Genomic DNA, 25,295 nt, shown 5'->3' with positions numbered 1-25,295 from the left:
GTTTTTACAGTTTTTTTTTTTTTTTTTTAAAAAGCAGAGCGATCCTGCCATACAGTATAGGGGATCTTTGACTTGGGTTGAGGTCATTTCAAACAAGGCGGTGGATACCAGCAAAAACAAAAATGCTAGGCAAAGATCCTTTTTTTAAAAGTCCTTAAAAACAGGACTTGACTTGCCTTTTTGCCAAAAGTTGTAAAAAAAATAGCAGCACTTCTGCTGTATAGACAACCTTTGACGTGCATTTTTACTGCAGATTCCTAAAAACAGCTGCATGTTCCTGTCATATAGACAAGCTTTGACTATCATTTTTGACAAACGTTCCAAAAAAAATGCTGTTTAAAGATCCTTTATTTGCCAGTATAGGTCAAGTTGTCGATCGAGTATTAACTATCCCATCATAGAGGATCTTTGACACGTGTTTTTGTCAGATTAGAAGCCCGGTGAAGCCACTAATAAAAACAGTAGCACTCTCCTGTCGTATAGACGATCTATGATTCGTCAAAGAGGATCTTTGACTCGTGTTTTCGTCAGATTAAAAGCCTGGTGAAGCCTCTAATAAAAACAACAGCACTCTGTCACATATAGACTATCTTTGATTGGCATTTTTGACAAAGGTTTCAAACAAAAGTGCCGGTCAAAGATCCTTTATTTGCCAGTATGGTCCCTAGAACAAGAGTATAAACTATCCTGTCATAGAGGATCTTTGACTCGTGTTTTGTCGGATTAGAGGCCTGATGAAGCCAAATTAGAACAGCCACACTTTCTTGTCAATCGACGATCTTTGATTCACATTTTTGACAAAGGTTCCAAACAAAAATGCCGGTCAAAGATCCTTTATTTGCTAGTATAGGTCGATATGTCGATCAAGTATAAACTATTCTGGATCTTTGACTCGTGCCTGGTGAGGCCAATAACAAAATCAACAGCACTCTATTACATATAGACAATCTTTGATTGGCATTTTTGACAAAGGTCCTAAACATAAATGCCGGTCAAAGATCCTTTATTTGCCAGTATGGTCCTTAAAACAGGAGTATAAACTATACTGTCATAGAGGATCTTTGACTGGTGTTTTTGTCAAATTAGAAGCCTGGAGAAACCAATAAATAAAACAGCCACACTCTCTTATCAATAGACGATCTTTGATTCACATTTTTGACAAGGGTTCCAAGCAAAAACTCTGGCCAAAGATCCTCATTTTTGCCCGTATGGTCCTTAGAACAGGAGTATAAACTATCCTGTCATAGAGGATCTTTGACATGTGTTTTTGTCGGATTAGAAGCCTGGTGAAGCCGCTAATAAAAACAGCAGCACTCTCCTGTCACATACACAATCTTTGATTCACATTTTTGACAAAGGTTCCAAATAAAAATGATGTTTAAAGATCCTTTATTTTCCAGGACGGTCCTTAAAAAGGGAGTATAAACTTTTTTGTCATAGAAGATCTTTGACTCGTATTTTTGTCGGATTAGGAGCCTGGTGAAGTCAGTAATAAAAACATCAGCACTCTCCTTTCACATACACAATCTTTGATTTTCATTTTGGACAAATGTTACAAACAAAAATGCTGGTCAAAGATCCTTTATTTGCTAGTATAGGTCGAGATGTCGATCTAGTATTAACTATCCTGTCATAGACGATCTTTGACTCGTGTTTTTGTCCGATTAGAAGCCTGGTGAAGCCGCTAATAAAAACAACAGTACTCTGTCACATATAGACAATCTTTGATTGCTAGTCAAAAATGCTGGTCAAATATCCTTTATTTGCTAGTATAGGTCAAGTTGTCGATCGAGTATTAACTAGAGGATCTTTGACTCGAGTTTTTGTCGGATTAGAAGCCTAGTGAAGCCACTAATAAAAACAGCAGCACTCGCCTGTCACATACACGATCTTTGATTGGCAGTTTTGACAACGGTTCCAAGGTCAAAGATCCTTTATTTGATATAGGTCGAACAGTCGATCCAGTATTAACTATCCTATCATAGAGGATCTTTGACTTGTGTTTTTGTTGGATTAGAGGCCCGGTGAACCCAATAATTAAAACAGCCACACCCTTGTCAATAGACGATCTTTGATTCTCATTTTTGACAAAGGTTCCAAAAAAAATGCTGGTCAAAGATCCTTTATTTGCTAGTACAGGTCGATCGAGTATAAACTATACTGTCATAGAGGATCTTTGACTCGTGCCTGTTGAGGCCAATAATAAAAAAAAAACAGCACTCTGTCACATATAGAGAATCTTTGATTGGCATTTTTTGACAAAGGTTCCAAACAAAAACGGTGGTCAAAGATCCTTTATTTGCCAGTATGGTCCTTAAAACAGGAGTATAAACTATCCTGTCATAGAGGATCTATGACTCATGTTTTTGTCGGATTAGAGGCCTGGTGAAGCCAATAATTAAAACAGCCACAACCTCTTGTCAATAGACGATCTTTGATTCACCTTTTTGACTAGGGTTCCAAGATAAAGTTCTGGTCAAAGATCCTTTATTTGCCAGTATAAGTCGAATCGTCGATCGAGTATTAACTATCCCATCATAGAGGATCTTTAACTGGCGTTTTTGTCAGATTAGAAGCCCGGTGAAGCATTTTTGACAAAAGTTCCAAACAAAAATGCTGGTGAAAGATCTTTTTTGCTAGTATAGGTCGAGTTGTCGATTGAGTATTAACTATCCCGTCATAAAGGATCTTTGACTCGCGTTTTTGTCGGATTAGAAGCCTGGTGAAGCCACTAATAAAAACAGCAGCACTCTCCTGTCACGTACACATATCTTTGATTTGCAGTTTTGACAAAGGTGCCAAACAAAAATGCTGGTCAAAGATCCTTTATTTGCCAGTATGGTCCTAAAACCCGAGTATAAACTATCCTGTCATAGAGGATCTATGACTCGTGCCTAGTGAGGCCAATAATGAAAAAAAACAGCTCTCAGTCACATATAAAGAAGCTTTGATTGGCATTTTTGACAAAGGTTCCAAACAAAAACGGTGGTCAAAGATCTTTTATTTGCCAGTATGGTCCTTAAAACAGGAGTATAAATTATCCTGTCATAGAGGATCTTTGACTAATGTTTTTGTTGGATTAGAGGCCTGGTGAAGCCAATAATTAAAACAGCCGCACCCTCTTGTCAATAGATGATCTTTCATTCACATTATTGACAAGGGTTCCCAGACAAAGTTCTGGTCAAAGATCCTTTATTTGCCAGTATAGGTTGAATAATTGATCGAGTATTAACTATCCCATCATAGACGATCTTTGACTGGCGTTTTTGTCAGATTAGAAGCCTGGTGAAGCATTTTTGACAAAAGTTCCAAACAAAAATGCTGCTCAAAGATCTTTTTTTGCTAGCATAGGTCGAGTTGTCGATCAAGTACAAACTATCCTCTCATAGAGGATCTTTGACTCGTGTTTTTGTCCGATTAGAAGCATGGTGAAGCCACTGATAAAAACAACAGCACTCTGTCACATACAGACAATCTTTGATTGCTGGTCAAAAATGCTGGTCAAAGATCCTTTATTTGCTATAGTATAGGTCGAATTGTCGATCAAATATTAACTATCCTGTCATAGAGGATCTTTGACTCGTGTTTTTGTCGGATTAGAAGCCTGGTGAAACCACTAATAAAAACAGCAGCACTCTCCTGTCACATACACGATCTTTGATTGACAGTTTTGACAAAGGTTCCAAATAAAAATGCTGGTCAAAGATCCTTTATTTGCTTGTATAGGTCGATCTGTCGATCGGGTATAAACTATCCTGTCATAGAGGATCTTTAGACTTGTGTTTTGTCGGATTAGGAGTATGGTGAGGCAAATAATAAAAACAACAGCACTCTCCTGTTATATAGACAATCTTTGATTTGCATTTTTGACAAGGGTTTCATATAAAAATGCTGGTCAAAGATACTTTATTTGCTATATAGGTCTATCTGTCGAGCGGCTATAAACTATCCTGTCAGAGAGGATCTTTGACTTGTGTTTTGTCGGATTAGGAGTCTGGTGAGGCAAATAATAAAAACAGCAGCACCCTCCTGTCATGTAGACGATCTTTGATTTGCATTTTTGACAAGGGTTTCAAATAAAAATGCTGGTCAAAGATACTTTATTTGCTAGTATAGGTCAATCTGTTGATCGGGTATAAACTATCCTGTCATAGAGGATCTTTGACTTGTCTTTTGTCGGATTAGGAGTCTGGTGAGGCCACTAATAAAAACAGCCCCACTCTACTGTCACATACACGATCTTTGATTTGCAGTTTTGACAAAGGTGCCAAACAAAAATGCTGGTCAAAGATCCTTTATTTGCCAATATGGTCCTAAAACCCGAGTATAAACTATCCTGTCATAGAAGATCTGTGACTCGTACCTAGTGAGGCCAATAATAAAAAATAACAGCTCTCTGTCGCATATAGAGAATCTTTGATTGGCATTTCTGACAAAGGTTCCAAACAAAAACGGTGGTCAAAGATCCTTTATTTGCCAGTATGGTCATTAAAACAGGAGTATAAAATATCCTGTCATAGAGGATCAATTACTCATGTTTTTGTCGGATTAGAAGCCTGGTGAAGCCAATACTTAAAACAGCCACACCCTCTTGTCAATAGATGATCTTTCATTCACATTTTTGACAAGGGTTCCCAGACTAAGTTCTGGTCAAAGATCCTTTATTTGCCAGTATAGGTCGAATAATTGATCGAGTATTAACCATCCCATCATAGACGATCTTTGACTGGCGTTTTTGTCAGATTAGAAGCCTGGTGAAGCATTTTTGACAAAAGTTCCAAACAAAATTGCTGGTCAAAGATCCTTTATTTTCTAGTATATGTCGAGTTGTCGATCGAGTATTAACTATCCTGTCATAAAGGATCATTTACTCGTGTTTTAGTCACATTAGGAGTCTGGTGAGGCCACTAATAAAAACAGCAGCACTCTCCTGTCACATACACAATCTTTGATTTGCAGTTTTGACAAAGGTGCCAAACAAAAATGCTGGTCAAAGATCCTTTATTTGCCGGTATGGTCCTAAAATCCGAGTATAAACTATCCTGTCATGGAGGATCTTTGACTCGTGCCTAGTGAGGCCAATAATAAAAAAAAACAGCTCTCAGTCACATATAAAGAAGCCTTGATAGGCATTTTTGACAAAGGTTCCAAACAAAAACGGTGGTCAAAGATCTTTTATTTGCTAGTATGGTCCTTAAAACAGGAGTATAAACTATCCTGTCATAGAGGATCTTTGACTAATGTTTTTGTCGGATTAGAGGCCTGGTGAAGCCAATAATTAAAACAGCCACGCCCTCTTGTCAATAGACAATCTTTGATTCAGCTTTTTGACAAGGGTTTCAAGCAAAAAATTCTGGTCAAAGATCCTTTGTTTGCCAGTATAGGTCGAGTTGTCGCACGAGTATTACTATCCCGTCATTGAGGATGTTGACTGGCGTTTTTGTCAGATTAGAAGGCTGGTGAAGCATTTTTGACAAAAGTTCCAAACAAAAATGCTGGTCAAAGATCTTTTATTTGCTAGTATAGGTAGAGTTGTCGATCGAGTACAAACTATCCTCTCATAGAGGATCTTTGACTCGTGTTTTTGTCCGATTAGAAGCATGGTGAAGCCACTGATAAAAACAACAGCACTCTGTCACATATAGACAATCTTTGATTGCTGGTCAAAAATGCTGGTCAAAGATCCTTTATTTGCTATAGTATAGGTCGAGTTGTCGATCAAATATTAACTATCCTGTCATAGAGGATCTTTGACTCGTGTTTTTGTCGGATTAGAGGCCTGGTGAAACCACTAATAAAAACAGCAGCACTCTCCTGTCACATACACGATCTTTGATTGACAGTTTTGACAAAGGTTCCAAACAAAAATGCTGGTCAAAGATCCTTTATTTGCTATATAGGTCGATCATTCGTTTGGCTATAAACTATCCTGTCATAGAGGATCTTTAGACTTGTGTTTTGTCGAATTAGGAGTCTAGTGAGGCAAATAATAAAAACAGCAGCACTCTCCTGTCATGTAGACGATCTTTGATTTGCATTTTTGACAAGGGTTTCAAATAAAAATGCTGGTCAAAGATACTTTATTTGCTAGTATAGGTCAATCTGTCGATCGGGTATAAACTATCCTGTCATAGAGGATCTTTGACTTGTGTTTTGTCAGATTAGGAGTCTGGTGAGGCCACTAATAAAAACAGCCTCCCTCTCCTGTTACATACACGATCTTTGATTTGCAGTTTTGACAAAGGTGCCAAACAAAAATGCTGGTCAAAGATCCGTTATTTGCCAGTATGGTCCTAAAACCCGAGTATAAACTATCTTGTCATAGAGGATCTTTGACTCGTGCCTAGTGAGGCCAATAATAAAAAATAACAGCTCTCTGTCACATATAGAGAATATTTGATTGGCATTTCTGACAAAGGTTCCAAACAAAAACGGTGGTCAAAGATCCTTTATTTGCCAGTATGGTCCTTAAAACAGGAGTATAAACTATCCTGTCATAGAGGATCTATAACTCATGTTTTTGTTGGATTAGAGGCCTGGTGAAGCCAATAATTAAAACAGCCACCCCTCTTGTCGAAAGACGATCTTTGATTCACCTTTTTGACTAGGGTTCCAAGATAAAGTTCTGGTCAAAGATCCTTTATTTGCCAGTATAGGTCGAATAGTCGATCGAGTATTAACTATCCCATCATAGAGGATCTTTAACTGGCGTTTTCTTCAGATTAGAAGCCCGGTGAAGCATTTTTGACAAAAGTTCCAAACAAAAAATGCTGGTGAAAGATCTTTTTTTGCTAGTATAGGTCAAGTTGTCGATCGAGTATTAACTATCCCGTCATAAAGGATCTTTGACTCGCGTTTTTGTCAGATTAGAAGCCTGGTTAAGCCACTTATAAAAGCAGCAGCACTCTCCTGTCACATACACAATCTTTGATTTGCAGTTTTGACAAAGGTGCCAAACAAAAATGCTGGTCAAAGATCCTTTATTTACCAGTATGGTCCTAAAACCCGAGTATAAACTATCTTGTCATAGAGGATCTTTGACTCGTGCCTAGTGAGGCCAATAGTAAGAAAAAAACCAGCTCTGGGGTGGTATAGCTCGGTTGGTAGAGCTGCCGTGCCAGCAACTTGAGGGTTCCAGGTTCAATCCCCGCTTATAGTCACTGCTGTTGTGTCCTTGGGCAAGACACTTTACCCACCTGCTCCCAGTGCCACCCACACTGGTTTAAATGTAAAAATTAGATATCGGGTCTCACCCTGTAAAGCGCTTTGAGTCACTAGAGAAAAAGCGCTATATAAATATAATTCACTTCACTGTCACATATAGAGAATCTTTGACTCGCATTTTTTATAAGGTTTCCAAATGAAAATCCATCCATCCATCCATTTTCTACCACTTATTCCCTTTTGGGGTCGCTGGCGCCTATCTCAGCTACAATCGGGCGGAAGGCGGGGTACACCCTGGACAAGTCGCCACCTCATCGCAAGGCCAACACAGATAGACAGACAACATTCACACTCACACACTAGGGCCCATTTAGTGTTGCCAATCAACCTATCCCCAGGTGCATGTCTTTGGAAGTGGGAGGAAGCCGGAGTACCCGGAGGGAACCCACGCAGTCACGGGGAGAACATGCAAACTCCACACAGAAAGATCCCAAGCCTGGATTTGAACCCAGGACTGCAGGAACTTCGTATTGTGAGGCAGACGCACTAACCCCTCTGCCACCGTGAAGCCCCAAATGAAAATGCTTGTAAAAGAACGTTATCTGGCAGCATACGTCTTTAAAACAGGAGTATATGCCATAGAGGATCTTTGACCGGTGCAACAAAAAGAGCGCCATCTAACGGGTCACGCGTCTCACCTTGCCTGGTGGACACGTTCCTGTCGTTGGCCGCGGTGAGGACAACCTGCGCACGGCTCCTCTCCAGGCCGAACAATTCATCCTTCCCCGCCCGGGTCACCTTCCCGGCCTTGACGGTGCCCGTCGGCCCCACCGGCGCCAGATAGTGGCCGCCGCAGTCTCGGAAGGCCACCTTGCCGGAGCGGAACTCCAGCACGAAGCCGGTGTCCCCCCCGGTGGCCGCGGCCAGGCCGCCGTCGCCGCGCAGGAAGCGGTTGTCCGAGGTCTCCAGGTGGTAGCGCTGGTCGCGGTAGACCAAGGTGACGAGCGAGTCCACCCCCCAGGGCGCGTCCCGGTCCGCGGACACCTCCCCGCGCGCGGCGCCGAGCCGCACGAAGCGTTTTCGCGCCACGCTGTAGAGGTTGACCTGCGGGTGCACGGCCAGGTGGACGCCCCACCTCTCCGCCGCCGAGGACGCCTGCGCGAAGCAGGTGATGCGGTCCTGGCCGCCGCCCAGGTAGCGGCCGTGCGGCTCCGACTGCAGCGACCAGCGGCCGTCTTCGTGCGCCGCGACGAGGAAGCGGCAGTCCGGGGAGCGCGCCTCCGCGTCCGCCGTCACCTTGCCGTCCTTGTCCGCCGCCAGGTAGCGGCCCAGGTGGGACAGCAGGAAGACCACGCTGCCGTCCTCGCCGGTCTGCTCCAGCGTCCACGTCTGCTTCTTCTTCAGGCTGCCGGCCGACGCGTTGATCTTGAAACCGAACGTCTCGGCCGTCAAGTACTTGGCCTCGCTGTTGATCAGACCCAGAGGGACGCGCAGCAGGTCTCCGCCGGCCCAGTCGGCGGACATGATTGAAGCCGGGAGGACAAAGATTTCTGCCGGGGATGAAGATGATGGGTGTCCCCTAACCGAAGACCACCCTTCCTGGAGCTGCTAGACACGCCCCTGCAGGGAGACTGAGACCACCGCATTGGACACAACTTCCCCCGGAAAAAAAACATGGAACATATCATTAAATATCATGCGTATTTTCCTACAATGTGAATCGGACCATTTTGCACTTTTTTTAAAAAATTTTTTTACCATCAATCAATCAATCAATCATCCATCCATCCATCCATCCATTTTCTACCGCTTATTCCCTTTCGGGGTCGCGAAGGGCGCTGGCGCCTATCTCAGCTACAATCGGGCGGAAGGCGGGGTACACCCTGGACAAGTCGCCACCTCATCGCAGGGCCAACACAGATAGACAGACAACATTCAAACTCACATTCACACACTAGGGCCAATTTAGTGTTGCCAATCAACCTATATAGCCCTAAATCACTAGTGTCTCAAAGGGCTGCACAAACCACTACGACATCCTCGGTAGGCCCACATAAGGGCAAAGAAAACTCACACCCAGTGGGACATCGGTGACAATAATGACCCAGTGGGACGTCGGTGACAATGATGACTATGAGAACCTTGGAGAGGAGGAAAGCAATGGATGTCGAGCGGGTCTAACATGATACTGTGAAAGTTCAATCCATAATGGATCCAACACAGTCGCGAGAGTCCAGTCCAAAGCGGATCCAACACAGCAGCGAGAGTCCCGTTCATAGCGGAGCCAGCAGGAAACCATCCCAAGCGGAGGCGGATCAGCAGCGCAGAGATGTCCCCAGCCGATACACAAGGGAGAGTGGGACATAGAAGAAAAAGAAAAGAAACGGCAGATCAACTGGTCTAAAAAGGGAGTCTATTTAAAGGCTAGATTATACAAATGAGTTTTAAGGTGAGACTTAAATGCTTCTACTGAGGTGGCATCTCGAACTGTTACCGGGAGGGCATTCCAGAGTACTGGAGCCCGAAATGAAAACGCTCTATAGCCCGCAGACTTTTTTTGGGGCTTTGGGAATCACTAATAAGCCGGAGTCCTTTGAACGCAGATTTCTTGCCGGGACACATGGTACAATACAATCGGCAAGATAGGATGGAGATAAGTGTAAACTTAGTATCTTATGACGTCATCAATCCTTGTCCTAAACATTGTTGGAAGAATATCCAATCCAATTCAATCCACTTTATTTATATAGCACATTTAAACAACAATAACGTTTCCAAAGTGCTGCACAGCCATGTTAAAAACAATATTATGCTCCACCAATGACTGAATAAAACAAAAAATGAATAAAAATAAAACCAATAAAAACAAATATAATTAAAAACTATTTTAAAGGGTAAAATCAATTAAAACAGTAAAATAAAAAATAAAATAAAAAAATAAATAAAAAATAAAAGTGTATAAAAAACACAGAGGACAACAGAGGACCACACAACTCATGTAGTGTTAAAAGCCAAAGAATAAAAGTGGGTCTTAAGACGAGACTTAAAACACTCCACTGTGGAAGCAGTTTGAACATGGAGCGGCAGAGTGTTCCAGAGTTTAGGGCCAACCACAGAGAAGGCCCTGTCTCCCCTGGTCTTAAGTCTGGTCTTGGGCACCACGAGCTGGAACTGGCTCTCGGACCTCAGAGCGCGCGCAGGAATGTAAATTTGGATGAGGTCCGAGATATATTGAGGTGCCAGTCCATGTAAAGATTTAAAAACAAACAGCAATGTTTTAAAATCAATTCTAAAATGAACAGGGAGCCAGTGCAAACTCTGAAGAATTGGGGTTATATGCTGGCATTTCCTGGCCCCTGTTAAAAGTCGCGTTGCCACGTTCTGGACTAACTGCAACCGGGAGAGAGCTTTTTGGCTAATGCCAGCATAAAGTGCATTGCAGTAGTCCAGGCCACTTGAAATAAAAGCATGCACGACTTGTTCAAAAAGGTTAAAAGATAAAAACGGTTTAACCTTTACTAAAAGACGAAGGTGATAAAAACACGATTTTAAAAAGCCATTGACTTGTTTGTCTTGTTTAAAATCGCTGTCTAAAACATAGAGCAGGGGTAGGGAACCTATGGCTCTCGAGCCAGATGTGGCTCTTTTGATGACTACATCTGGCTCTCAGATAAATCTTAGCTGACATTGCTTAACGCGATATCCCTCCATCCATCCATTTTCTACCGCTTATTCCCTTTCGGCGCCTACCTCAGCTACACTCGGGCGGAAGGTGGGGTACACCCTGGACAAGTCGCCACCTCATCGCAGGGCCAACACAGATAGACAGACAACATTCACACTCACATAAACACACTAGGGCCAATTTAGTGTTGCCAATCAACCTATCCCCAGGTGCATGTCTTTGGAAGTGGGAGGAAGCCGGAGTACCCGGAGGGAACCCACGCATTCACGGGGAGAACATGCAAACTCCACACAGAAAGATCCCGAGCCTGGATTTGAACCCAGGGCTGCAGGACCTTCGTATTGTGAGGCAGACGCACTAACCCCTCTGACACCGTGAAGCCCGCTTACCGCGATAATTGTGAATAATTTCGCTGGTAATCACAGTGTCAAAAATAACATTCATAATATAAAACATTCTCATGCATTTATATCCATCCATCCGTTTTCTACCGCACCTGTTCAAGAAGTCCAATTAATGGTAAGAAGTATTTTATGTCACGATGGGGGGGTTGCAGTTTGCTGCGGGGTCGTTCTCCCAGGAAGGCAGACGGACTACTCGGGACATGGCATTTAGGTAAAAACATGATTTAATTTTAACTATAAAAATATACAAACAAAAATCGCTCACAGCGGAGGCACAACTTGGGCTAAAGAACAAAGCTAACGCATAAAAAGACTAAGAATATAAATCAAACAAAACTTACTTGGCATGGCATGAAGCACAGAACTATGGCAAGGCATGAAACAAGTCAGCACAGCGCGACTGACTGGCAAAGACGAGCTTCAATACTGCCTCTGATTAGTGCTCGGGAAGCAGGTGAGCGGGCCATTTTGTCCACCAGAGACAGGTGGACAAGATGAGTAACCAAGGAAACCAGACAAGGGAGTGGAAAAAACAGGAACTTAAAGAGTCCAAAAGACAAACAGCACATGGCCAAACAGAAACATGATCAACAGACATGACATTTTATTTATTATTGGTTAGCTTCAGAATAACAATGTTATTAAAAAGAATAAGAGACATATTATACTCTAAAAATGTTGGTCTTACTTAAAAATGCATGAATTTAGTTGTATTCAGTGTTCAAAAATATGATATGGCTCTCATGGAAATACATTTTGAAATATTTGGCTTTCATGGCTCTCTCAGCCAAAAAAGTTCCCGACCCTTGACATAGAGAATAGGGCTGCGAATCTTTGGGTTTGGGTTGTCCTGATCCGATATTTGGATTGGATCGGCCGCCGATATTTGCCAAAAAATGTGTTTCGGCAAGGCATGGGAAAATGCCGATCCAGATCCATTTTTTAAAAACACACCGATTTAAATAATTCATCCCACTCTTCTGCTGCTCCCTAAACTACGTTCCGCATTTTCCAGAACACCCTTAAAACATCCACAGTAGAGATGCGCGGATAGGCAATTCTAACATCCGCATCCGCATCACCAAAGTCGTCATCCACCCGCCGTCTACCCGAACCAACATTTTATCAGGACCGTACCCGCCCGCCGAAAAACATGAGAGGTTGTTCGCCTTTACCACTCTCAGAGCTATTTAAAACTGTTTCACAGAGTAATGATGACAATTGTAGCGTTCATCCTGATTACAAGAATATGGACGTGCTGTGAAGCCATTGCCTTAGACACCTTCAACAACATGTACAAACCGATTGTTGGTCCGGCAACATGTTGTGTGCAGCTTCTGCAATTACACGTTCAAGATTGAAAGGGATACTGGGTGACACAGAGTACACTGATGGTTGTGATATAAAAAACTTTAACACTTACTAATATGCGCCACGCTGTGAAGCCACACCCAACAAGATTAACAAACACATTTCGGGAGAACATGCTCGCAGTAACACAACATAAACGCAACACAACAAAAACCCATAATCCTTTGTATCCGTGACGAATCCTGAATATATTTTACACCCCTGCGCCCCCAACCCCGCCCACCTTACCGACGCACAGGGGGGCGGGGTTTGCTGCTAGCGGGGTGTATAAAATAGTCAGGAAGTGTCATGAATACAAAGGATTATGGGTATTTGTTGTGTTGCGTTTATGTGAGGATGTTCTCCCGAAATGTGTTTGTCGTTCTTAATTGGTGTGGCTTCACAGCGTGGCGCATATTACTAAGAGTGTTAAAATTGTTTATATCACAACCATTAGTGTACTCTGTGTCACCCAGTATGCCTTGCAGTCGTGTGCGTGGCGCCGTGGAAGCCACACACAACATGATGCTGGACTGACAAGCAGATTGTACATGTTGTAGTAGGCGACAAAGCCAATGGCTTCATAGCACGCCCTAATACTTATTATCTGGGTGACTACCGGCAGTCATTCAGGAGAATAATAGCGTCTCTTGTTGTCTTCTTCGCTTTATGACACGGGTCTTAAATGGCACTTTGAATGGCAAAGGATACCGATCACAGATCCCGGCATATCAAATATTTCCGGATGGTTCAACCGCCACCCGCCCGAATCTAATTAAAATAAATTTTTTCGTCATGTCAACCGCCTGACCCGCGGTTTATCCGCGGATGAGACCGCAAAACACGCATCGCTAATCCACAGGTCTGCGTTCTAACCGTTCAGACGGCCGTGTGAATTAAAAGTTAAGGTAAAAATGTCAGCTGTGTGGGATTATTTTATCCTACAAAACGAAAAAGATGAAGAGGTGGAGTGCAAAACAAGCCACAATAAAGACAAGTGTGGTGGTAAAGTTGTAAGACATTTTAATGACTCTTGAGAGTGGGAGGCTTTTTAGCACTCATCATGGATGAACACAGGAGCAGGCTGACACCTGAGCATCTTGAAGTGATCGTCTTTGTTAGAAAGATTCTCCCCATTATGCTTGGACTTCAATTGTTTGCCCCCCCTGACTGGGGCAAACAAATGAAGGGAGTGTTTAGATATATATGTATATTTTTTTAATTTTACACTTGTTCATGAGCAAGTATTGATGCTGAGTTATAGACATTTTATCCCACTCAGGTTGTTTGTGTGTTTTGCTTTTTTAATAATGTTTAAAGCATTATTTGCACTTTATACTGTTCACTTTTTTACTGTTTATTGATGCCACTTCTGTTTGTCATGTATCATTTTTTGATATTTTGTGTTTATCCCTGAATACCAACTATTGTGTATTATTCAAACTCACCTAATTCGGCTTGTTAGTTGTTATCAAGAGTACTAAAATCCTTTTCAGCATGAATCTGACAACTAAGTAGGTTAAATAACTTTAAACTTTAATACATGCTCGGATAGGCCAGTATCGGCCAGTATCGGTATCGGATCGGAAGTGCAAAAACAATATCAGTATCGGATCGGAAGTGCAAAAACCTGGATCGGGACATCCCTACTTTGGGTGTCCCACGATTCAATTCAAAATCGATTCTTGGGGTCGCGATTCGTTTAGAAATCAATTTTTTTCGATTCAACGTGATTCTTGATTCAAAAACGATATTTTTCAGATTCAAAACGATTCTGTATTCATTCAATACATAGGATTTCAGCAGGATCTACCCCGGTCTGCTGACATGCTAGCAGAGTAGATTTTTGTAAAATGCTTTTATAATTGTAAAGGACAATGTTTTATCAACTGATTGCAATAATGTAAATTTGTTTTAACTATTAAACGAACCAAAAATATGACTTAATTTATCTTTGTGAAAACTTTTGGTTTGTTCTGTGTCGTGTTTGTGTCTCAATTGCTCTGTTTATTGCAGTTCTGAGTGTTGCTGGGTCAGGTTCGGTTTTGGAATTGGATTGCATTGTTATGGTATTGCTGTGTAGTGGTTTGTTGGATTGATTAAAAAAAAAAATTTATCAAAATTTTTTTTATTAAAAAAAAAAAAAAAGAGAATCGCGATTCAAATTCGAATCGATTTTTTCCCACACCCCTAATGGAGAATGTTGCATGCACCAAAAAAATATATAAAAACATGCAAAAAATACTAAGTCACGTCACACTTTTTCAAGGTATTTGATTAGCGTTTTTTAGCAGTAGATATTCAAAAACAGCATAGTACTCCTGTCATACAGAGGATCTTTCAGTATCATTTTTGCAGTATCCTAATTCCCCCAAATAGAAATGTGTGCTATTTTATGGAAGGTATTTGACTAGTGTTTTTGCAGTAGATTACCAAAAATAGCAGAGTGCTCCTGTCATACAGACGATCTTTCAGTAGCATTTTTGCAGCATCCTAATTCCCCCCAAAATGTGATATTATATGGAGGGTATTTGACTAGGGTTTTCGCGGTAGATTCCCAAAAATAGCAGAGTGCTCCTGTCATCTTGAAAGTCTTTGACTAGCATTTGTGCAGTGGATCCCCCAAAATAGCAGTGTCCCTGTCATCTAGGACAGTGGTCCCCAACCTCCGGTACTTGATTGGTACCGGGCCGCAGAAGAATGTTTTAATATATTTTTTTTTTTGTTTTTGTTTTTTTGTTATATCAACATAAAAAACAGAAGATACACTTACAATTACTGCACCAACCCCAAAAACCCCACTTTTTCATGACAAAAAAAAAAAAAAAAGAAACTCCTATCATAGAGAGGATCTTTCAGTAGCATTTTTGCAGTTTTATAATTCCCCCAAAATGTGCTATTTTATGGAAGGTATTTGACTGGGTTTTTTGCAATTTAAATCAATGTTCAAGTAATTTTTTTTTTATTGTAAAGAATAATAAATACATTTTAATTTAATTCTTCATTTTAGCTTGTTTTTTCGACGAAGAATATTTGTGAAATATTTATTCAAACTTATTATGATTAAAATTAAAAAAATATATTCTGGCAAATCTAGAAAATCTGTAGAATCAAATTTAAATCTTATTTCAAAGTCTTTTGAATTCCTTTTAAAAATTTTGTTCTGGAAAATCTAGAATTAATAATGATTTGTCTTTGTTAGACATATAGCTTGGTCCAATTCGTTATATATTCTAACAAAGTGCAGATTAGATTTTAACCTATTTAAAACATGTCATCAAAATTCTAAAATTAATCTTAATCAGGAAAAATTACTAATGATGTTCCATAAAAATGTTTTTTTATTTTTTTCAAAAACATTCAAACTAGCTAGTTTTTTTCTTAATTTTTTTCGGTTTAATTTTTAATTTTAAGGAGTCACAATTATGAAACTATATTTCAAATTTAAATGTTCATTTTTTTCCTGGTGTCTCCTCTTTTAAACCGTTCAATTAAGTGTTTTTTCATCATTTATTCTCTACAAAAAACCTTCAGCGTAAGGAAAAAAAAATGTACAACGGAATGACAGACAGAAATGCCCATTTTTTTAATGTACTGTATATATATATTTATTTATTAAAGGTAAATTGAGTAAATTGGCTATTTCCGGCAATTATTTAGATTATTTTTTAAGTATTCTAAAAATAGCAACAATTCAAAAATCTTTTATAACTACATTTATTGAATAATACTTTACCAAAATATGAATGTAAATTCATCAACTGTGAAAAAAATACAACAATTCAGTGTTTTTTGTGGACATGTTCCATGAATATTGATGTTAAAAATGTACTTTTTTGTGAAGAAATGTTTAGAATTAAGTCCATGAATCCAGATGGATCTCTATTACAATCCCCAAAGAGGGCACTTTAAGTTGATGATTACTTCTATGTGTAGAAATCTTTATTTATAATTGAATCACTTGTTTATTTTTCAAAAAGTTTTTAGGTATTTTTATATCCTTTTTTTCAAAATAGTTCAAGAAAGACCACTACAAATGAGCAATATTTTGCACTGTTATACAATTTAATAAATCAAAATCTGATGACATAGTGCTGTATTTTACCTCTTTATCTCTTTTTTTCAACCAAAAATGCTCTGCTCTGATTAGGGGGTACTTGAATTAAAAAAATGTTCACAGGAGGGAAAATCTATGAAAAAAGGTTGAGCACCACTGCAATAAACAATAAACCTTACAGGCGTGGTGCGTTCACGACAATGGGAAGTCTGAAAATCACCCACTCTTCGAACACAACATCAACCCCAGTACGTCGTTACAATACTTCCAGAGTGTTTCTTGCAAATATGCCTTGTTTCCTTCTCCCTTAATATTAAAATAAAACACTTTTTGACCCGCCTTTTTTCTGTTTTTTTTTAAACATAAAAAAAAAACAGGAAGTAAAGCTGAAATAATGTTTAGGGGGTTTACCGTCACACAAATGCGACGCTTTCCATATATTTTAACAAAATAAATTACATGTAATTATAACAGGTTTTAACAGAAAACTTCACACCGGTGCACGGTTTATTATTAAATACAAGATACGGCCCGAGAGTTTGCATTCGTAGTTCATGTGTGTGCTTTTATTTTGTAGGCATGATTGTAATTCCGGTGTACTTCTCGATACATTTGCGCCGCGTCTCACTCACCAAACAAACGGTTGCTTGGTTGCTAGACGACCCGATATAAACCACCCGGTAGTCCCCCCGGTAAGAAGAAAACATGTTGACGTAGCTTGGGAGACATGTCGCCGACGACCTCGACAAGCGGAACCTCCGTGGAGAACGCCAAGAACTGAGCCGCCAATGCTAATGCTAATGCTAATGCCGCGTCCCATTTAAATTAAAGGCAAGACGGACGCTACCATGCTAGCAGCAATGCTACTGTTTTTCTAGTCTTCCGACGGATTAAATGGACGCCGTGGCTGACCAAAAACGCAAAATAAGGTATAGTTGTGTTTACTAAATCCTAATTTTTGACCGCATTCTGAAGCCGGACTCAAAAAAAGAAAAACAATGTGACGTCATACAGACGTGACGTCATGTTTGCGCTGACGTATCGTCCTTAAATGTCTCTGAATAAGTTATGGCTCTCTCTTGCTTGACTTTTGGTTAAACTTGACTCCCCCAGGGGTGTATGGGTTAGGGCTCCTTTCGGGGAGGGTGGGCAGGGTGTGAGCCCCCTGACACCAGTGGATATACTCATGCTTCATTGTCATGGTTGTGTGTCCCTGCCAGCCCCCTCATGTCTCCTCTCCACGCCGGCACCACGAGCTGACATGTCCGCCTAACACGCTCACCCGTCGGCCACCAACATGTCAGTTGGGGTCAGCGATGTCCCCACGGATGAAGACTGCGAGGTGCTGGTGAGTCCCCACAACGCCACGTTGGTCTCGCCATGTCCGAAAAAAACTCATGTGTTTGTTTTCTTTGTCCACATGCGACTCAGCCTGAAGACGGCTCCTTATACTCCAGTGATTTTGTGAAAAAGGTATGTAAACTCAACCATCTCTAACCTTTACCACTCAAAGAGCCATTTTGACCCATTTCACAAAATGAAGAAGACAATGAGAGCTGCAACTATTCACGCGATTATCTGCTAATGGTCACCCAGATAACAATAATAAGGGCGTGCTACGAAGCCATTGCCTTTGACGCCTTCTACAACATGAACAAACAGCTTGCCAGCACAGTCACATGATGTATGTGGCATCCGCAGACGCATGTACACGACTGCAAGGCATAGTTGTTCAACAGCCATACAAGTCACACTGAAGGTTGTGATATAACAACTTTAACACTCTTACTAATACGCGCCACACTGTGAACCCACACCAAACAAGAATGACAAACACATTTCGGGAGAACATCCTCACTGTAACACAACATAAACGCAACACAACAATTACCCAGAATCCCATGCATCCATGACTATTACTGGCTATATTATACACCTCCTGAAGGAATCAATAAAGTACTATCCATCTCAACTCAAGTTATGGAAAAAAATGCCAACATGGCACTGCCATATTTATTATTGAAGACACAAAGTGCATTTTTTTTTAACATGCCTCAAAACAGCAGCTTGGAATTTGGGACATGCTCTCCCTGCGAGAGCATGAGGAGGTTGAGGTGGTAATGGGTAGCGGGTGGGTGTATATTGTAGCATCCCGGAAGAGTTAGTGATATAAACAACTTTAACACTCTTACTACTATGCACCACACTGTGAACCCACACCAAACAAGAATGACAAACACATTTCGGGAGAACATCCTCACAGTAACACAACATAAACGCAACATAAAAATGACTCAGAATCCCATGCATCCATGACTCTTACTGGCTATATTATACACCTCAACTCAAGTTATGGAAAAAAATGCCAACATGGCACTGCCATATTTATTATTGAAGTCACAAAGTGCATTTTTTTTTAACATGCCTCAAAACAGCAGCTTGGAATTTGGGACATACTCTCCCTGCGAGAGCATGAGGAGGTTGAGGTGGTAATGGGTAGCGGGTGGGTGTATTTTGTAGCATCCCGGAAGAGTTAGTGCTGCAAGGGGTTCTGGGTATTTGATATGTTGTGTTTATGTTGTGTTGCGTTGCGGATGTTCTCCTGAAATGTATTTGTCATTCTTGTTTGGTGTGGGTTCACAGTGTGGCGCATATTTGTAACAGTGTTAAACTTGTTTGTACGGCCACCTTCAGTGTGACCTATATGGCTGTTGACCAAGTATGCATTCATCCGCCTGTGTTTGTTAAAGGCATAGATATTATGTGAGTGGACCGGCACGCACGCAAAAGAAGTGCCTTTAAGGCTTATTGGCGCTCTGTACTTCTCCCTATGTCCGTGTACACAGCGGCGTTTTAAAAAGTCATACATTTTACTTTTTGAAACAGATACAGATCATTTTAAAACCGATACCAATCATTTCCGATATTAAATTTTAAAGCATTTATCACCCCTAAACGACATCCCTAGCCTGTACATAATACCAGGGGTCGGCAACCCGAAATGTTGATAGAGCCATATTGGACCAAAAATACAAAAAACAAATCTGTCTGGAGCCGCAAAAAATTAAAAGCTGTTTATAAGTCTAATAATGAAAGCAACACATGATGTAAGAGTCCATATTAGCTATAATAGCCTACTATCAAAATGACTGCAGGCTGAAGCAAATCATCATTGACAGAAATGTTGAAACGTAATATTTATTCTACACATTTTTACCACATTAGAAACCATTCGTAAACCAAAGGCTACTCAGAAGGTGACATAACTCCTGGAAATGACTTTCTTTTACTTGGCCAAAGGTGTAGATGTGTGTGTCCAAGTTAAAGGAAAAGGCTGGCCCTCTTCTTTTAATGGATTTATTACAATCTTTGGCAAGCTAGCTAATAATGTTTGCTGTGGTCTGGAACAACATGGCACACAAACAACTATCTGAAATGCAGCCAAAATTACACACAGATGATGTGTCATGAGACATGCAAAACTAAATACGGTGCGACGTATACTCTGGGGCGATTTATTCTGCGAAAAATATGGTACTCTAATAAATGTTAACAAAAAATCACTCAAAAAATTTGAGCAAAGAGAGAATCGCAGCAAAAAATTATAATTCACCACTTCGGCTGAAAAAACTAAATACCACAAAATCACTCTGCTGAGGAGGAGAAAAGTCAAACTCAAAATAGCAAGGAAGGAATTCAGGATCAAGGAATATAAACGTGGGACGAGGCAAGGCATGGACATGGACGCAAAAGAGGCACGAAAACTCGAGACAATTTGGCACAGAACAAGAGGAGGCGTGTGTTTAAGACACATGAGTGTAATGGGAAACAGGTGGAATCAACCAGGGGTCAGGGATGACGTCAGACTGATGACACAAAAGGAAGGGCATGTGGTCTTAAAGGCCTACTGAAACCCACTACTACCGACCACGCAGTCTGATAGTTTATATATCAATGATGAAATATTAACACTCCCGCGAGTTTCTTGTTGAAAACGTCGCGGAATGATGACGCGTACGTGTGACGTCACGGACTGTTAGGAAATATTAGTGCTGCAGCACTCGCAGCTAAAAGTCGTCTGCTTTAACCGCATAATTACACAGTAATTTGGACATCTGTGTTGCTGAATCTTTTGCAATTTGTTCAATTAATAATGGAGACTATAAAGAAGAATGCTGTTGGTGAAAAGCGGTGGATTGCAGCTGCCTTTAGCACCGAGACACAGCCGGTGTTTCTTTTTTTGTTGTGAAGCTTTAACACAGAGCGGTCAAGCGAACATGTTTCTCTACGTCAACCAGCATGTTTTTGGATGGGGAAATTGTGATGTATATTATACCGGAGACATCAGTGGATTATTCGTCGTCCTACAGCAGCTGTCAAAAAAGGCAACTGTGAGCTTGGCTCCTCGGCTTCTCTCTGAGACACTGCGTGTTCACAGCAGCCATCCGACCTCGAGGTATGTCTTTACTATATTTAAACCTCACTAAAACACTATTAAAACAATAAGCAGATAAGGGATCTTCCAGAATTATCTTAGTAAATGTGTCTAATTACTTCTGAAACGCTCACTTTGCCGCCGGCCGGAGCCGTCCCTTTTTTTTTTTTTTCTAGTCCTTCACTATCAAAATCCTAATTCACGAATCATTCATCCTTGCTCAAATTAATGGGGAAATTGTCGCTTTCTCTGTCCGAATTGCTCTTTCTGCTGGTGGCTCCCATTATAAACAATGAATATGTGTGGAGCCCTGCAACCCGTGACGTCATGCGCACATACTTCCGGTAAAGGCAGGGCTTTTCTATTAGCGACAAAAAGTTGTGAACTTTATCGTGGATGTTCTCTACTAAATCCTTTCAGCAAAAATATGGCAATATCGCGAAATGATCAAGTATGACACATAGAATGGACCTGCTGTTTCCGTTTGAATAAGAAAATCTCATTTCAGTAGGCCTTTAAACGAGAGGTTACTTTTCAAAGTAAAACATTCAATTCACAAGACAAAAGAAACCAAGACAAGACATCCCTAACCGCGGTGTGACTATCTGTATGTAACATACCATATTTTCTGGGCCATAGTGCTCGAGAAGAAATAAGTAGTTGTGCCTACAGTATATTAGCCGCGTCGGACTATAAGCCGCAGATATACCAGTCCGGAAGATTTTGTAAATGTTTATAATCTTAATTGTTTCCAAATGGTGCTTTTAACAAAACGGCTGATGAAACAAAACAGAAGACATCGTCATGGACCCACTGAACCTCTTCAGTCAGCTAAACAGACTCAACAAATCCACAGTGATGTTTTGGTGAATTCATGAAGCTAAAACAAAACAAAAAAAAATGCCAATGTAAGTTATTAATATTGTTAGCATTTCGCTAATACTAACAACCTTAGCTTGATTACATTACGATAGCATGTACAAATATGCATGAAAACATTCCTACAGACATCACAGATGGTTTAGTAAGTAAGAATTTTTTTAGTTTTATTGTAAAACTTACAAATGTTGCTCGGAGTGAATAATGGTGAATCTTTCGGGCAGAAAAGCTATGGAAAAGCTACATCCGGTTGAAGGGACAAAACGGGAAGTACATTTTTCAGTAAGCAGCACCCGCAGTGAGCAAACTTGTCCAAAAGATGGTGCTATAAAACAAACAATAAAACCCCTTTTCAGTGTCTATTTGTTGATTACAAAACATGGCCGTTATGGAAGAAAAATCCATAAAATTGGGAAATGTAGCGCCACTTAATGTCCGGAAAATCAATATATTGTATCTGCTGATGTAGTTATGTTGTTGTTGTAAAAAAAATAAGAAAGATAGCAATAAAAAGAGACCGATATATGTCAAATTGACAAATATCGTTGCCAATAATTGGTCGATCCCTCGTTCTTACGTACATCCGTATCTGTCGCATTATTTAATTGAATAAGGACTAGAGATGTCCGATAATATCAGACTGCCAATATAATCGGCTGATAAATGCTTTTAAATGTAATATCGAAAATTATCGGTATCTGTTTAAAAAATATTGGTATCTGTTACAAAAAGTTAAATTTATAACTTTTTAAAACGCCGCTTTGTACACGGACGTAGGGAGAAGTACAGAGCGCCAATAAACCTTATAGGCACTGCCTTTGCCTGCCGGCCCATCACACATAATATCTACGGCTTTTCACACTCAAGTGAATGCAACGCATACTTGGTCATCAGCCATACAGGTCACACTGAGGGTGGCCGTACAAACAACTTTAAATCTGTTACAAAATATGCGCCACACTGAACCCACACCAAACAAGAATGACAAACATATTTCGGGAGAATATCCGCACCGTGACGCAACATAACCACAACAGAACAAATACCCAGAACCGCTGGCGGCACTAACTCTTCCGGGACGCTACAGTATACACCCCCGCTACCCCCCACCTCAACCTCACCCAAGAGAGCATGTCCCGAATTCCAAAGTACTGTTTTGAGGCATGTTAAAAAAAATAATGCACTTTGTGACTTCAATAATAAATATGGCAGTGCCATGTTGGCATTTTTTTCCATAACTTGAGTTGATTTATTTTGGAAAACCTTGTTACATTGTTTAATGCATCCAGCAGGGCATCACAACAAAATTAGGCATAATAATGTGTTAATTCCACGACTGTATGAATCAGTATCAGTTGATATCGGTATCGGTAATTAAGAGTTGGACAATGTCGGAATATCGGCAAAAAAGCTATTATTGGACATCCCTAATAAGGACACATGAAAATCTGCGCCCGCCTTTCATGAGCACTCGCTCCTAGTTTTGCGGATGGCGGCTTGTCGATCGCTGCAGTAGCGAAAAACGGGACCAGTAAGACTCCAGAGAAGGACAAAAACTGGATTTCCTGGCAAAAATGGGAACTTTCAACACGTGAGCAAAGGAGACCTACGGCAGGCGACTAGCACTGCAAGAAGGAGAAAAAGAGGGGCATGGCCACATGAATGCAGGCCGCAGACAATTTCTCACAAATGCCCTGTCAGATATCAACATATTTGGGAAGACATTGTGCTTCAGCAAAAAGGGAACTTTTCTCATGCCGGGCTGATGCTTGAGCAGTGATTATTTATCTACTTCACTAATTATTTGTATTTTAAAATACTGTGTATATATTGTATCTGCTGATGGAGTTCTGTACTACTTAGGGGGAAGTAAAAGCTTATACAAATATACGTCAAAATGCAAAATATCGCTACCGATAATCAATTCGACCTCAAATCTCTTTGAAAATGTATCACGTCACACTCTTGTTGTTTCCCCTCAGACACCAAAAAGGAGATCAGGAAAGCCTCCACCTTCCTTCAGTGAGTCTTTTCCTACTGAGACTTAGCCAGACTTTGGCCCACCCATTCCCTGCCTCGTTCTCCTTTCAGGGTCCCCGTACCTCACCAGCCTTCACGCCAACCCCAAGAGAGCGGCATCGGCGGCGGTTGCCGCCTGGAGGCTCCCGAGGCCGTCTCTCTGCGACACTCCCAGGGAGACGGGCTCGGCTCGCCTGACGTCCCACAGCAACCAGCACGGTAGGAGCAACAACGCAGGCGTAGACTCTCAAGAGGCCGTTATAAGTATGTGTGATGAGGACTGTTGTACACAACAATGACGACTTGGGGGAGACACGCAATAACGCCGACATTTAATTGTGTCGTGTAGATCAACGGTCGGAGTTGGACTTGACGCCGGATTTTCCCAGACATACCTTTCCCACCAGGAAATACTTTCACTCTGCTTCCAACGGTAAGTCGAGAAGCGGGCCCAGCCGTGAGACGACAAACTTCTCGTTTTTCATTTGTCCCCACTGTCTTGTAGGCGTCAGTGTCCGCAGAGACAGGGAAGACATGCACGACGAACTGACGCTCCTCAAAAAGGTACGTGTCTGGACAGGATGTGCTTGTTAACACCTTTCCTTTGTGCCGCAGCTTGTTGCTAGGCTAAATTTGTGTGGCACTCACATGGGCCCGCAGAGTGTGGGGTGTTTGTTAAAGGGAGACTGTCAGGTTCCAACACTGATGACATCCATTAAACAGACAAGAAGCAAGGAATCATGCAGAGACAGAGTTCAATTTAGCTCATGAGGAGAACGGATGGCGCTGCACACTTAGTCACAGTCTCGCCCTACGCTCTAAGGTTCAGCTCCCGCGTCCCTCTTTTTTATTCAGAGTTCCATAGTCAACATCACTGAGGCCGCCTCTAAAAGGAGTGGTCACATATATTATGTTAAGCATGTCCAGGACTCACAGTACGGGACGGACTGGGCTGGGGGCCTTGTGATTTTGCCTTGTCCCCGCTTCGTCTGCGTGTTGTCATCTTATCTTCGTTGAGGTCCTTGAAGTCTCTGCTTCATCTGCGTGCTGTCATTTTGTCTTTGTTGAGGTCTTTGAGGTCCTTGGCTGTTAGCGGGCTAAAAAAAAGATAACATCTGTGGCTGATGCCACCACACATACAAGAAGTTTTGTCCTTGCATAGATTAGAAAAAGTCTAACTTGAGCACAATAGTTAATAACTAAAGCAACAGACTTAAACCATACTAAAGTTAGTGTGATAATATATACCTCATTATTCTAACAGAGACAGAAAAGGTTCTAGAATAGAATCTAACCTAATAA

At 41.1% G+C, this 25,295-nt stretch overlaps 2 protein-coding genes across 5 annotated transcripts in view; one reads left to right on the top strand and one right to left on the bottom strand.

The window, feature by feature from the left end:
• Positions 1-8,807, bottom strand: part of fscn1b (fascin actin-bundling protein 1b) — a 29,634-nt gene extending 20,827 nt beyond the window's left edge. For both annotated transcript variants that reach the window (XR_009808520.1, XM_061913681.1), the window contains exon 1: positions 7,863-8,807. Coding sequence is in view for 1 of the 2 variants with exons in the window: in XM_061913681.1 (XP_061769665.1) it covers positions 7,863-8,688 (826 nt within the window). In the remaining variant the exon portion in view is untranslated. The remainder of the gene's footprint in view (positions 1-7,862) is intronic.
• An 8,426-nt stretch (positions 8,808-17,233) lies between these two features.
• The window catches only part of iqce (IQ motif containing E), a 30,186-nt gene continuing 22,124 nt past the window's right edge, over positions 17,234-25,295 (top strand). For 2 of the 3 annotated variants that reach the window (XR_009808517.1, XM_061913651.1), the window contains exons 1-7: positions 17,234-17,589; positions 17,881-18,008; positions 18,092-18,133; positions 23,957-23,996; positions 24,066-24,257; positions 24,343-24,426; positions 24,499-24,557. Coding sequence is in view for 2 of the 3 variants with exons in the window: in XM_061913651.1 (XP_061769635.1) it covers positions 17,958-18,008; positions 18,092-18,133; positions 23,957-23,996; positions 24,066-24,257; positions 24,343-24,426; positions 24,499-24,557 (468 nt within the window). In the remaining variant the exon portion in view is untranslated. The remainder of the gene's footprint in view (positions 17,590-17,880; positions 18,009-18,091; positions 18,134-23,956; positions 23,997-24,065; positions 24,258-24,342; positions 24,427-24,498; positions 24,558-25,295) is intronic. The other variant, XM_061913661.1, reaches the window with a different exon arrangement.

Source organism: Nerophis ophidion, linkage group LG01 (assembly GCF_033978795.1).
Source record: "Nerophis ophidion isolate RoL-2023_Sa linkage group LG01, RoL_Noph_v1.0, whole genome shotgun sequence".
NCBI classification, from domain to species: domain Eukaryota; kingdom Metazoa; phylum Chordata; class Actinopteri; order Syngnathiformes; family Syngnathidae; genus Nerophis; species Nerophis ophidion.
Note: the sequence above shows the minus strand (reverse complement) of the source record. Positions and strands in the feature narration are given on the sequence as shown.